Below are 15,954 nucleotides of genomic sequence, written 5' to 3' on the forward strand. Positions count from 1 at the left end.
AATCCACAAATACTTTGCCAAGCTCTCAAGATGCCAAGCAACCACTTAAGCTCATAACCAGAATTCATGTAAACAATAATACAAGACACATTCACTCAAGACTGTCCTGAGCACCAATGGAATGAATTTTCATATTCTTGCTGAGCTATTCCTTGAGTTATACAAAAACTACAACTATTCAGACGTGAAATTCCACTTTTGAGTATTTCGGAGATAAAAATCTGAAACCTAATTCTTACATGCAGATAACATTCATTGCAGCATCAGAGCTTTACAACCAGTTGTTCTAACAACTGAAAGCCAGAAAAAGTCGAGCCAAGTCTAAGTTCAAGTCCATCACCTTCTCTGAAGCTTGGAGATAAGGGATACACAAATCTTTTTCTACTACAAAGATACATTTTTGGCATTTCTTATCTTATATGTCATGTTATCTTCAGTGACATGAAGAGTGGACAATCTTTCTAAATGTAATAGTACATATCACTTGCTTAAAAAACACAGACTATCAGCTAATTTTAGAAAAAAAATATGAGTTCTTTGCCAGCTATAATCTTTGTAATGGGATGTACAGAATATAGTTCTTGGAGCCATACTCAAACAGCACAGTCTATGTTTGTAATAAATCGTACCAACTTCCACAAATAGAGGACAACATAGAAGAAAAAAATTTACATAAATAAAAAAGAGACTAAAGATACAGCATATACTCATGTTAATGAGCTTTGGAAAGATACATATGTAATACTTTTGGATCCTGTCAGTCACTCAGTCAACATTTAACTACACTGGGGGAGACCATGTTTTATAAGCTGTTATTACTACTAATAAAACAATGTCCTTTGGTAATATTTTGTTCTCGAGGTGGAAATGGTATGTGTAGGAAAGGAGGTTTGGGAGGGGGGGGGGGGGGGGGAGGGTTGTACTGATACTACCACAGTATATTACTACTAATCCTTGTCTCGTTGCTGCTGCTTTTAATAGATCATAAGAATGCTGCATACTTGAAGGTAAAAATGTATTCTTTGATTCATTTACCAAACACAAATGTTTAAATTATGATGGCTATAGCAGCAACAAATAAGCACTCTCACTCTACTCTTCGACCAAAAATGGGATAGTATGTCACAACACACGAAAACAAACTCTACTAAAGGTATGCTTAGATACTGCAATTTATTGCTTTACTATCATGATTTAAATAACTTGTTAAAAACTAATATCAACTGGTGAAAGAAGATACAGCAATCAGTTGCAACTCATGTTTACTGTAGCAGATCTACATTTCAGTCATTGAGTGACAATCTTCATTGTACCAAATAAAGAGTTCAATTTCAACTTCTGATGTGTATAGTACAAGAAAGACTATGCCAAATAATGACTAAAATGTGTTAACTTTATCCACTGTGTTGAAGATGGTTACTCAGTGACCAAAATCTGCTACAATAATCCCAAGTTGCATTTCATTACTGTGCCTCCTTTTACCACTCGAAATAAGTATGTTCACTGAGCACTTCCAGGTTCCAGATGAAGTCAAATCTAAAAAAGGAAACTAGTATTTTCATATTTTATCCAATCCAGTATCCATTACAACACTGCATACCATATTGAAAGTGTTAGTTGAATGATTTTATTTTCACTCCCATTTTAAGAAAATTGGAACAATGATTTTCTGAAACACTATTGAAACTTTTGACAAAAACTGTTGTTTTTTCTTTTGTTCCTTGTTTGTAAGCTGGTAGTCTCACAAAATCGTACGATTTTTACACTGAATTCCAAAAATATACACACATCAATTTTTTCTCATTCATACTGTGAACAGCTGCTACAGCCATCTAATGATACTTACAGGAACTAAATTTTATTGCAGTTCAGTCTTGTCTGAACAAGGAGTATAAATCTTTTAACAAATACTGTTCAAAACATTACCACAATTATCCATGAATGACAATCTGAAATAATAAAAATAACAACGGAGTACTATACTAAAGTACAGAATTTCTGTCTAAAGCAATTCAGTAGCATTTCATAGGTTTTAATTCAGTAAGGAGCAGACAAAGAAAAGACTGGTTCCAACTCACAACGAAAGTTTGAACACACACACACACACACACACACACACACACACACACACACTCTCTCTCTCTCTCTCTCTCTCTCTCTCTCTCTCTCTCTCTCTCTCTCTCTCTCTCTCTCACACACATATATATATATGCACGCAAAAAAAAAAAAAAAAAAGAGGAAACTGAAACATATCTCTCAATGTTGTAATTTCAAGTATACTGATATGAAAGAGTTCCAACAGCAACAATAACATATTTCTAATTCAGTTTTAACATGCAGGTGTAAATATATTTAGCAACTTTTTCCAAGGCTCTCGTTTATTAGTGCCTTGTGTATATTCAGTGTTAAGAACCTGGTTCATAAATGATCTAGCACAACTAACAAAACATACCTTAAATGCATGCAGTGTCTGGAAATACAGGGTCAGATTTAAACTAATATGTACTCAACTGTTTTTACAGTCACTTGCCTATCACAACTAGCTCCTTTGAATACGTATTTCAGTTAATGTGTCATTGAGAGGGTGCTATTAACCATCAAAGCAAAAATAGTGAACATAATGTCGGCAAAAATCAAACAACGGAAATGCCAGTTAGGAATATAAACAATGTAGGAAAGATAGATTGCTACTTATCATAAAAATGACACGTTAAGTTGCAGACAGGCGTGATTAATAGGCACACATAAGCTTTCACTTTCTCTTTTTCCAATGAAGGCTGTGGCTGAAAGCTTAGTAAGTGTCATTTAAATGTCCCTGTCTGCAGCTTAAAGTGTCATCTTTATGCTAAGTAACAATCTATCATTTCCTGCAATGTTGAACATAAGACTGGAATATAACTGGAAGATGTCCTAAAAATGTTTAAACACAGGAAAATGAGAGAACCCAACAGCCATCTTATTGAGATACCTTGAAGTCTCCATAAAAATCAACAACAAAATAAGTACTCATCTAGTTTTATGGCAAATACGTGTGTACGTACAATTCAGTGATTAGAGACCATTCCTATTCAGAAAGGAAATGTGTTTGAGGAATGGGGAGGGAATGAGAGAGAGAGAGAGAGAGAGTCAGTGCAAACATATCCAAAGTGGCATATTCTCTTCTTCCCAGTTCATGGGGAAAACAATTTTCAAAATGATAAAAAGTAAGCACCAGACATATAAGGCACCAGATGTATACATGAATTTATTTGAAGATGGGAAATTATTTTTTCATTACAACATTATATGTGCATTTTGTTGTTGATGACTGCTTCTAACAGTGTCCCCATATATACTTAGTTCTCTAGGACGTGACTTGAAAGTAATTGATTTTGTGTAACAAATATGCCAGATTTAATAAGTCAGGTGTGTAAAGAAAACACACTAAATATTGTAAAAACAGATATCTTAGTATGGTTTACAGCTGTATATTTTAACACCAATATAACAGCTGTAATAAAAAGAAAAGATGCACTAACAATTGCAAAAAGATATTCCTGTAATTATATTAGCATTGGAACATCCACAATAAATGGTTTTCAGAACTGCTACTGTTTTTGAAAAACTGTGTGCTACCAGGCTGGAATTCTCTGAACCTATGGAACACCTACCTAGCATGCTACATTATAAATACTTTGAAATGGAAGAGGAGCAAGGTAGGTAGAGGTGTGGGTTGGTGGGGGGGGGGGGGGGGGGGGGGGGGGGAGAGCTACTGCTCTACTTAACAGCCACTTAACTTTGACTCATCCGCCTCCCACACACACACAAACTTCCTCCCTCTATTCTCCCACTGGTATTAATGTATGCATTTGCTCCTTTTTCCCTATCTCAACCTCATTACCACAGCACACATTGCTTGAAGTATGAACTACCAGTCACATGAAATGCTCTAATATTCATAAATAAATGAGTTAATACAAAACATTATGTTCAGTTCACAGCTCATAGTTTTAATGATTTGTGTTGTCATAATCTTTCGTGGTTGTTTGTCTGAAAAAAATCTCCTTGGGCTTATAGCCAACTTCTACAGTTGTCTGGTCCATAATCAGGAGTAACACTAATGACCACAATGACTAGCACAATGTTCCACTCATACAGATGATACAGCAATAACTGGTATCTTCCACAGAAGGTGCAGGCATCATTCTGGCTCCTCTTGGAAAGATTCCAGATGTTGCTTCCTCACCTATATATGTGGAGTACTGTGCCAGTAACAGCAATTTTATCCAGTCAAAATGATGTGACTTGAAACACTGAAAATTTTACTCATGTTTATAGATGTTTGGTGCATCTCTTCAATATCAGATACAACACTACAACTCACATGACCTCAGCCTGGCTAACATTCCTCAAAATATAAAAAAACTTTGTAGGAGAATGAAAATCAAATTAATAACCAACAGTTCACCTTAGACATGTGTGTTTTTTCAATTAATTTGTCTTGGGTAAAATGAGTAGAGAACAATACAAAAGAGCAAATAAATTTAGCAGCTGACAGTGTATTTCTTTTCTAGAAAGGATATTGGCATACTTTTCATAAATGGAAAGCTCTTCATCTTATGTTTTTCTCTCCTCAATTATTTACATGTTAAAAACAATGTTTTGTTTGGATTCAGAATACAGATACATGGAATTATGTAGCCAGTATACAAAACATGTTTAATTTATGCATGGGGTCCCATGAAACACATTACAAATGAAACTAAGGAATAATGATAGTGTTTCCTAAAAGGGAGAAGGAAGATACCGAGTGACTTTCTTCCTGTTCTCTGCAAATTTCTGTACTGCGCATCTGGCCTATTCTTCATCTCACTTAAGACAAAAAAGTGTGAAGATTATTTTTAGGATAACTACAGTCAGCAAAGGCAAAAAGCTTATGCTTTGCTTGGTTTCATAACAAAAGCCAAAAGTCAAACTACATGAAAGATTTGGAAATTATCTTACAAAAGCAAAGTCTAAACACCAGCAAATGCAATTAAATGCTCCATTAAAATATTGATTACAAAAGAGCACCATATTATGTCACCAAATTACTAACATCCAATTCAGAACATCCATTCCATAAATACAACAGATGTATTTTTAGAAAATTTTACATCAGTAACCATAAGCAGTACTAATTAGAGATGGCATCCCCACATACTTTCAGCATTCTATCATGCAAACAGCATTCTTAACCACCATATTCCTACTAATCTGTGGTTAAAATTTCATTTGTAATAGACATATGCTGCACATTAACTGTTAATGTCTTTTCACACAGTAGTTCATGGTTGTAAATAGAATGAAACAGTGTCTCACCATTAGAAGATCAGAAAGGAAAACAATTCAAATTAATTTCAGTATTCAGTATGTTGACCTCCTGGTGCGATACAAAAGTTTCGTGTAGAAATTACTTTTGACAAAAATTTTGTTGGTGTATGAAATGCTTCTATCATCATTTCAGGTGCCCTGTTCTCCAATGAATCACACTCTGTCAATCCTTCACATCGTGATGAAGTATGCAGGTGATGGTCTTGGACGTGTACATTTTTGCTAGATACAATTTCATTATTCAATACACTTTCAGAGTCATTGATACTGTCAAAAAATTCAGATGAGGAGGAGTTGCCATCAACAATAATGTTACTGTCACTGTTTACATCTTGGCTTTGTAAGTTAAGTTGAGATGTCAAACTTTTGAAATCAATCTCATCACTTGTTTTTGGTGAAAGTTCCACTTCTTGGTCAGGAAAATGGTTGAGGGAATCCGAAAATGAATCTGCATCATGATGATCATCATGGTGACTGCCATGTGTCTCTCCTGTTGCGGAAGAACACTGTTTTGGCTCTAGACTATCAGATGCTGTTAAAACCTGTCAGCAGACACAAGAAAGTAAGCAAACAAATGTCACAGATTGCAAACATGATGCATAAGTTTGATGGGTTGAAACAGTTAAAGCTATTTTAACCATGTGTGTCCCTATTACAATTATTCACAAGATAATTCCCGTTCCAAAATAAATGTAAGTGGTCGCAGTTAGAGAAGTTAGAAAACTAAGCAAGTCTTACTGGTTGCTGTACTCATGAAGTCCCTTAGTTATATTATGTAAGCACTTAAAGACATCTATTTTATTTCAATCAAGTTCCTTGAAGCCAGTGATCATCTACAGACCCACAGCAAGATTTAAAATTCTATATCAGCATATCTACATTGTTCTATTATTAGTAAGTGCAAGTTGGTTCCTGAAGCATAAGATTCTGTCACGCAAGAACAAGGGTGATATAGCTTATGCTAAAGCATGTGAAATTTATTCTCTAAAATGTATGTGGAAAGCGTGAAAATATCATGTGCAAAACAGTCGACACCATCATTTCTTTCATACTATGCATTACATTAAGCATAAAAAATATTTTCTATAAAATCAGGAGCATTATATTGTCACAGCACTTCCAGCCACCAAAGATAACAAATATAACATTTCTTATCATTATTTCACTTGGAGCATTGAATAAATGCTTAATGAAATTTCCTACAAAGTCTTGGAATTAGATTTCTATCAAGTGGAAACTCTACTAGTTAAAAAGCTATGAATGTTCAGTACTAAAAATTTTACATGAACTGTAACATTCTATCATTTACAGGTTGTCTTATAACATAAACTCTGTTGTGCTGCATTAAAACTTGTCTTGCTGAGACAAATTAATAGGAGAACTATAGTAAGAGTCCAGTTGTGGGCATAAACAGATGTCCTTAGCACTCATCAGTTGTGAAAAAATATTAATCAACTACAGGGATAATACATCAACAAAAATAACCAATTTTTGAAAATATAATGTAATTGGCTAGACCTAGACAAAAAATCTATTCACCAAGCAGCAGCAGGAGAAAACAAATATTAAAGTGATAGAAATGTGCAATCTTTTACAACCAGTGGCCTCTTATCCTGGCAGAAGGGTCAAAGGAAAGGGAAGAGAGATGAAGGAAAAGAACTGGTGAGGTTTATAACACAGGGAGAGTTACGTAAAAATCATCCAGAGCCCCTTCTCACCCTGTCCAGTAAGCCTTCCATGACCCAGAATTCTGGGTAACTTTTCTGTAACTCTCCCCACTTCCTAAAACTGTTAAGTTCTTTTTCTTCATCCCCTTCCTTTCCCTTCCACTCTTCTGCCAGAAAAAGGAGCCACTGGCTCTGAAAGCTTGCACATTACTATAACTTCTGTGTGTATCTTCTACAGCAGCTGCTTAAAGAGCAGATTTTTTATCTATCCAATTATATCAGCTAGAAAGACTGATAGAGTTTACAGAAGCAGCTTGCATGAAAATAAAACAACTATGAACAAAAAATGCCAGCTGGAGGGCATAATCACAACTGAAAAGACACATGAGAAATAAGTATATCACTCATACTTTGACTGCATTCTTTCACTTCTACCCTGCACCCCTACACATCCCTTTTAGCTTGCAATTGGAATAATTTGCAAGTTTTTTTTATATTTTGTTAAAAATACTTTGCACTATCATCAGTGCACTTTTGGTCTCTGGTATGCAATATATGCTGCAGTTTTCTCTCCAAAGCAACTGGCGATGCTGACCATATTGGCTGAAAACAACAAACATGACTCAGTCTGAGAGCCCACAAACGGAACTGGGAAATAATGGAAAGTTGTGTGAAGCAAGCCAGAAAGGGAAAGACCCTACAGTGAGAAAAAATAGTAAAACAAGTGACTTCCAGAATGTAGGTGGAAATACTGAAAGAATAGTATTCTTGTCACTTATACACTCACACATACGTAGCCTGCAGATATGAGTACACAGCTGTAGTGCTGAATAAAATACTGATAACACCAAGGGCACACTTCAATTTTGTATCTTATAAATTACAATGTAGTCATTTTATGAGAGTTTGTTGCTTTTGTATTGCTTAGACCAGCTATGTGACACATGTCCTCCTGAAAATTTCAGATGAATGCTTTTCAAGTGTTGTGTTTCTCCAAACGGCAATTTTTGGGAAGTTGAGTACTAAGTACTTCGAGAAAGAGGGAGAGGGACTGTGGGAGAATCAATATGTAACTCCCTTGCCTCCCCAGAAGATAGGCATGGATATGTGCCTGGTCACCTTCATACTGTCTAGTACTGTCATACTGTCTAGTGTCAGGAAAGACAAACTAAGAATACAAATGCTAGACACTACTAAATTCAGAATTTTTATGTTTTTACTCCTGATTCAACAGCTCTTGCATCAGCATCTGGAAACTAAATACATTTACACCACCTATACATCATAGATGGGACACATGGCTCCCAAACACAGTGGTAGTCTGGAGGGAGGGGGTGGGGGCATTCCTACATCTTTCACTTGGAGCTGAGTGGCTGCTCATCCTCATTCTTTTTCATTGTTTTGAAGTGAGAATTTTCATAACAACAACATCTGAATTTTTTCACAAAAAATAAAAATATGTTAAAAATGTAGAAGCAGTTTTCATTTTGAAATACCCTGATAATTGTCATCTGTGACTCTGAAAAAACCATTTTGGAAGTGCTTTTTCAAATTTATGTCTTCTTCAACTGTCTTATTATATTAATAGCAATTTCACATGTGCATTCAAAATTTGTGTTTCAACAGAGTGGAGTTAAGCTATATTAATTTCATATTAAAAAAAGGTTTGTATTTAATACAATTATTCATACATGAGTCATTATGTGTTCATTCATTATTTCACATGTAATCAGTTACTCCAGATTATCTTTAAAGCCAAATGATTAAGAAACTGCTAGGTATAGTTTTAATTTGCATTCCATTATTTCATAGTATTATGGGTATGGCTCAGCAAAAATACTTTTTTTAATATCATAGTGAGTATGACACACTCATGACAGTAAAAATGATACAAGAAATGTTGAAGTAAGAAAATGACAAGAAATTGAAAATCAGCTCTGACGAAACATGTAACAGGGACATGAGGAGACATCATGATATCTGCATTACTCTCAGTGGGAGCTTATTAGCACTGACACCACTCGAAATGATGGAAGTGTGAAATTAAGTGTTGCAAAAAGCGGACCATTTACATCAACTTCACTCTGAAAGGACAAGCGTTTGCTATGACATTCTGTAAGAAAAAAAGTGTCCTGTCCTAGTCTTTCTTTATTTGAAAATAATTATGAAATGTTCATCAATATTACACTGCACAAACCCCTTTCCACATATCAAAATGGATACCAGCAAAAAATGCACTATTTATTCCAAACCAGTGTAACATTATGGTAGACGTTGTAGAAAGGAGTTCAATAACTTTTGAAATATTCCCCCTAAAAATAAACATCATTTCTTTTAATCAAACAGAAATTTTACAGTATGTTATCACTTCTGTTGCCACCACCAACGCAAGTTACATATATACAAAAGGAAAAACAGGCAAACAGACATTATAATGCAAAGTTTTCCATGCTCTTTGACTGACAAATGATTGAAAGAGAAGTGCTGACAAGTGAGAAGTTTTTCACATGTGACCACAGTATAATATCAAACAATGCAAAGTTCAGAATGGAATAACAACAGTGTGAAATGATAGACTGCTACTCACCACAAAGAGGAGTTGTGCGTCACAGATAGACACAATAAAAATATTACTAAACTTTGAATTTTTGGACAAGAAAGGTCTTCTTCAGAAACAGAAAAAAGTTTAGTAGTCTTTTCATTGTATATGTCCACGACTCTACATGACCTCTATGTGGTGAGTAGCAATCCATCCTTTTCATGTCAAAATGAAATATTAACATTCATACTTATGACCTTTGCTGTCAGAAGTGGGTTTCAAAATGAGCTACACATACATAATTTTTAATAGTAAACAATTACAATAAATCAAACTGACCAGGCTACATAATATACAGTTTTGATTAAATTTTTAATCCTACACCTTTATTTCATTTTTCAATATTTAGGATTATTTGGCATGCCTGGAACTTGCAAAGGTTGTAGTTGTATGTATGCATGTATGAATAAAGTGAATTTAACATACGATGGCATTGGATGTAGCAGGAACTGAAGAGCATGTGATGGTTATATACATAGCGTGTGTGTGTGTGTGTGTGTGTGTGTGTGTGTGTGTGTGTGTGTGTGTGTGTGTGTGTGTGTGTGTGTGAGGGGGGGGGGGGGGGGGGGGGGGAAGCATTGATAACAGCATCATAAGCATGCTGGCTAGTGCAGAAAAATAATATAAAAATGAACACAAAATATCCTCAAATACACACAGCCGTCATTCTGGACTATTTGTATAAAGAATTTACAATTCATAGCTAATTTACAGTTGCTATGCTAGAGTTATTGCTGAATAACTCTTCAAAAAACAGATAAGAAAAGTTGTTCTGTCAGTTATTTGCATTATTACTATCAATTCACTGAATTTTTGGTCATGCTGCCAAAAGTTTAAAGTGTTTCTGTTTCTTTAAATACCAGAAGGATAATTATCACTTTTTTTTTTTAAGGAGCCCAATCCCTGGGTAGCAACAGCAAACAACAAATGTCTAGTCCAGAGCTCGACATTATCTCTACATTCATTTACTTTTGGCATGTTCTGGAACATTATAATGTGGAAGTTATGACAAAAATAATAATCTCCCTACAAGACAAAGTAACTGCATCAAAACTGAATTATGGATAATTTGTACAGAAAACTCATTTTGTCACAGAACCTGAAATCTGTTTTAACTACAGTATGTACTCATTACATATCACCCTAGATGCTGAAGTTTCTTCCACCTTTGCCCATTCTGATGAGACTAAAAAAATTATACAAAGCAAAGAAAGTTCCAATTGACCAAAAGCAATAGCAATCTTGCTTTTGAAGATAAAAAGATTTACAGTTTTTTAAGGGATTAGTATTTATGAGAACAAATCTGTTTTATGTAGCAAATGTGTCATCCTTACTTTTATTACTGTATTTGGGGGACATAAATGTTTCATTTCATATATTAGGTTTTTTTACACAGGCAAAATAATAAAACTCATTTATCATGTTCCAACTACTCATCTCTGCCACAAGATGTGCTGCATAACAATGTCATATTCCAAATATTCAGTTATGTTTCTTCAAACAATTTACTCAGCTCATTGCTGTGATTAACTTCAACATTCTTACACTCAGTATAATCAGCATTCATGAGGACTGAACAGTTTCTGCAGGAGTACCTAAACAAATATGGCTGTTGTAGACTAACGTAATAGTGGAAAACACACGAATATATTCCACTGAAACCTATTCTACAAAACCAACCAAATTACTGTCACTAAAATCGATGTCTTGATTTCAATACCTCAAATATGAAATGGTGTTACAGGAAAAAAATACAGATGTTGTTGGGGATACTTCACAGTCCTGTTGCATCATATTTCAAAATAAGTTCTATATGTAACCAAAATTATTTTCCAAAGAAGAACACTTTGAAATCTAAGAATGATCTCCATGTATCTGATAGGTCTAGGCATTTTACATTTAATAATTTAGTCACAAGGCAAATGGATAACAAGCTTTGTAACAAAATTTAGTGGGTAGCACAAATCAAATATCTGTACACTACATTTCTTTATTCACATGCAAGAATGCATAAATATGTATTGTAAGTGTAGTACACAAAGTTACTGCCTGGAAGTTAAGCTACCAAAGATGACTGCATTGAATTAATTGCCAAATAACATATTTAAATACACTTTTGAAAACTTAATAACACTGTACTCTCCAACAAATGTCAGTCAGATGCTGAATGTAATTCATGCAAGAATGAATGTATGACATATGGAGAGACAAAAGAATGGAATGAGGGGTATTATTTAGTACTTATGTTTCTTGCTTCCCTACAATGGCAGGATATTTAAAGAATCCAGTATCTCATATGGACCCCCTTTACTTTGAAACCATTTCCAGATTACAATAAATGTAGACTACAAACTTTCATACAAACATGCAATTCAGATTTAGCTTAAAATTTTCAGAAATCCCGACAACTGATTGGTTTTCATTACCACCAGTAACTTAAGTTAGACAAGTATTACTTAGTCTCCTATCACACTTTTTCACTGTACAGCTGACAAATAATACCTCAATAAGAGGGCCTTTGATGTTTGTAGTGGAGGAGCAGGTTACATCTTCTCAAAGTTTTATTCACAATGGCACAGCAAACATACATAATTCGCCAACCGTCACCAACACCACCATCACCAAGAGAGATACAGATGGAAAAAGTGAAATAATAAGAACTGTGGATTATTTTCTTTTATTGAAAGGCATTCTTGTTATTGGAATGTGTGTTTACTGTAACAAAATAAAAAAAAGAGAAAAGCCAAAATTACTGTGTGCTCAGAAAGAAACAGCTCAAAAATAAATATAAAGAGCTAGGAAACAATTTTAAATGCGTGCATGCTCAAACATTGCATATACATATAGCAAACAGAAAATAATTATTACATACAATCTAAATTACAAAGTATGTTATATATGAGGGATGTACTGTATTTGCAGGAAACACATACAATGATTGTAAGTTACACACAAGCTTCAATACTACAAACGAGCGTTTTTACAGACAGAGTTACTCATACATAAAAACATACAATTTTATGAGATTTATTAATGAACAAATCATTAGAAGTAACAAAAATTCTAAGTTCCCTTTGAGATCAGTCAAACAGTGCTTCTGATATGCTGTTCTTCCTAGTATAGAAAAATCTGAAAAATCAAATCAGCCACTTACGAGGAACTATACTTCCATTCCTTCTCATTCTACTCAAATGATTAAGAAACTCTCAAAAACACACTAACATGTGTCATCATATTCAACTGTCTGATTAACACTGTGCGACAAAGCTACTGATGTCATATTATACCAATTTAACTATATTCTAAGAAGGACCATTGTCAAGAATTTTCAACCAGTTGCTCCAAAACGAAAGCTTAGTCGGTCGTACCTTAGAGTTACGATCAGCTTGATCAATCACGTTGCCTCTTGTGATGCTTGCACTACTGGCCCTCCTCACTGGATGCTGAGTTCCTTTCCAACCACTGGATGATGAGAAAGAAGCTTCTCTGCTTTTTCCAGAAAGAGAATCTCGCTTATTAGTATTAGATGCATTTGATGAGAAACTATTTTGACTATGACCATCTCTCGACCTAGTAGAAACCATTGTCACTTCCACGGCTGATACTTTTCGCCCATTTACTGAGTCACTACGAGATTTGCTCAGAATGGAATCTCTAGATTTACTACCATTTAGTGATTCTCTACTATTGTTTCTCGCTGAAAGAGAAGAGTTCCTAACCACAGAAATAGGTTCTCTGCTCTTGCTTCCACTCAGAGAGGCACCATCAGCCTTGCTTTTCCATGAACTTTCCCGGCCAGATTTAGCTGACAGAGAATCTCTGCTCTTATTAGAATGTGCTGCCGTGATAGCACCTGTCTTCCCAGATGGTGGTCTGGGTGCACAGTACGATTTAGTTCCCAGTAAAGGTATCTTGCTAGGCCTGCGACGGGGAGAATTAGATGACTGCACACGGCGCTGTTCAGTGTGATCGTGTGCTGACTCAGTACTACTGCTGTGGTGCTGGTGGTTGTGGTCATCTGAACCAGCTACTGGCAATGCTAGTAGAGGCAGGATTGGATTGCACGTTTCCTCTGGGGGAAGTAGAGGAGGCTGCTCATCATCTGTTTCTGTTGACACTGCTGCAGTGTTTGTTTCAGCTGCCTTGCTTTGCCGTTGCTGTAATACTCGCATGCGTGCCTTGGTTCCCTCCAGCTCTATACTCTTTTCTGCAAGCTGTCAAAAAAAGAAAACAATATCCCTTAAACACAATGTATTTGGGTTCTACATTACAGTTGTTCCATTGTTTGTAAACTGAACACCTGTTTCTTTTGAAATGAATCATTGGCAACGAGAAGGAGTCATGTGATGTAACAAATATGACACAAAATCTTAGTAATGAATGACTGTATGTTTACTGCATTATATTCAAAGTAAGTGACAAATTCTTTCAATCATTACAACATTACCTGAAATCGTAAATCATCATTTTCGTCTTTCACTTTATCCAGCTGCTCCAGGAGACTAGTGTGCAGCTTTGCTGTCTTCTCTAGTCGATTCTGCAAAGCCTGAAAAAAAAAAAAAAAAAAGTAATTTTTTCATACACACTATTCTCGCAAGTAAAATAGCTGTGGCCTAACCACAAAGTTTCTTTTATAAAGATTTCTAAGTAAAAACTAATTAAAAACATATGTCATGACATCAGTATCAAAGTTTGACTTTCAGTTATAACCATTCACCCAAAATTTATATGAGGGGGAGAGGCAGAGGGGAAGAGAGGGGGCGGGGGAGAGAGGGAGGGGGAGGGGGAGGGGGGAGAGAGGGAAAGGGGGGGGAGAGAGGGAAAGGAGGGGGGGGGGGGAGAGAGAGAGAGAGAGAGAGAGAGAGAGAGAGAGAGAGAGAGAGAGAGAGAGAGAGAGAGAGCAATATGAGGCCAATATATGACACGCTGCATGAAAAACAAAATGTGACACATAAAGAATAACAATGACAAATTGCTGCTGGATTCAGTTTGAGGATAACAAACAAATCCCATATTGTGAAACAAAGTGATACACAATCAACAACATAGCATCTCTCTGCCCGCAGGACAGTGAACAGTTGGTATGGTAGGACAGTATCTGATCTATTACAATAAAAGTTATGGATCCGAAGTTCAGAAGTAAAGACTTCAGGAAGTTTCAGAACTTTAAATCACATTTCAGCATAAACAATACTTACCATATGGCTTTAAAATCATATGGTAGAACAAAATACTCATCTTGAGTAATAACTCTATCAGTACAATTACATATCCAGTGACAATTTGTGAATCACTGAATTACATGGTAAAGAGTACTTTTTAGAGTAAGAAGTTTTCATGTTCATTTCCACCATTCATGGATAAAGTCTGGGAGGAATAACTGCTTGTATGCTTTATTAGTATTATCTGCACAATATTGCCATGAACTGTGGTGTGTGTGCAGTGTAGTGATTAGCATCTCTGCCTGGCATGCCGCAGTTCAAACCCGACAACCAACAATTACTTCTCATTTAGTATTTATCAGTTCTGGGAGGTTCCCGAAATATCTTAGCTTTGCAGTACTTGTATATTCGGGAGGACGATGGTTCAATCCCGTCTCCAGCCATCCTGATTTAGGTTTTCCGTGATTTCCCTAAATCGTTTCAGGCAAATGCCGGGATGGTTCCTTTCAAAGGGCACGGCCGATTTCCTTCCCAATCCTTCCCCAACCCAAGCATGAGCTCCGTCTCTAATGACCTCGTTGTCGACGGGACGTTAAACTCTAACCACCACCACCACCACTTGTATATTCAGGAATATTTCATGTACGTATAAATACTAGCATTGTGGAATATTTGATGTTTGTAAAAATAGCTGCACACATTGTCCAGGAAATCAGTTTTGTTCTAGCTTTATGTTGGTGATCTTAATATGTGTGCTTTCAGTGCTAAGTGTTTTATTCCACTGACAACCCTGCTTTCGGATTTGGATTTGATTCTGATTATGACACGAGACCGTTTGGTGGAGACGTCAGATATTTCAAAACATTTACATCACCTTGGCTCCAATTAGGCAACACAGCAAGTGGGATGACATGATACATCTGGCAAAAGAATTGCTTTACTTGGATGGCAGCCCAGCAGTGCTTTGAGAACAATGAAGAGAAGTTCAATAGCTGGGACAAAGCCCAGCACAAAGTGAAGAAAATGTTCGGCAACACCAGCAGCGAGTCCACTTAGCAGAAGAACAACTGGGTGTAGTCATGAACAAACAACACAGCTGAACATACAGAATGTTGTGGATTTCTATCATACCATAAATTCAACTTCGACTGAAGCCGACAAAACCTCATATTTG

The 15,954-nt window shown here is 35.8% G+C and overlaps 1 protein-coding gene across 1 annotated transcript in view; it reads right to left on the minus strand.

The window, feature by feature from the left end:
* Positions 1 to 3,771: 3,771 nt before the first annotated feature.
* Positions 3,772 to 15,954, minus strand: part of LOC124777433 — a 553,086-nt gene continuing 540,903 nt past the window's right edge. Inside the window, exons 8-11 of the mRNA XM_047252838.1 lie at positions 14,066 to 14,164; positions 12,932 to 13,832; positions 7,552 to 7,622; positions 3,772 to 5,894 (exon numbers count right to left, since the gene is read on the minus strand). Of these exons, the coding sequence (XP_047108794.1) occupies positions 5,379 to 5,894; positions 7,552 to 7,622; positions 12,932 to 13,832; positions 14,066 to 14,164 (1,587 nt within the window). The 3' untranslated portion in view covers positions 3,772 to 5,378. The remainder of the gene's footprint in view (positions 5,895 to 7,551; positions 7,623 to 12,931; positions 13,833 to 14,065; positions 14,165 to 15,954) is intronic.

This window comes from Schistocerca piceifrons, chromosome 1 (genome assembly GCF_021461385.2).
Source record: "Schistocerca piceifrons isolate TAMUIC-IGC-003096 chromosome 1, iqSchPice1.1, whole genome shotgun sequence".
NCBI lineage: Eukaryota > Metazoa > Arthropoda > Insecta > Orthoptera > Acrididae > Schistocerca > Schistocerca piceifrons.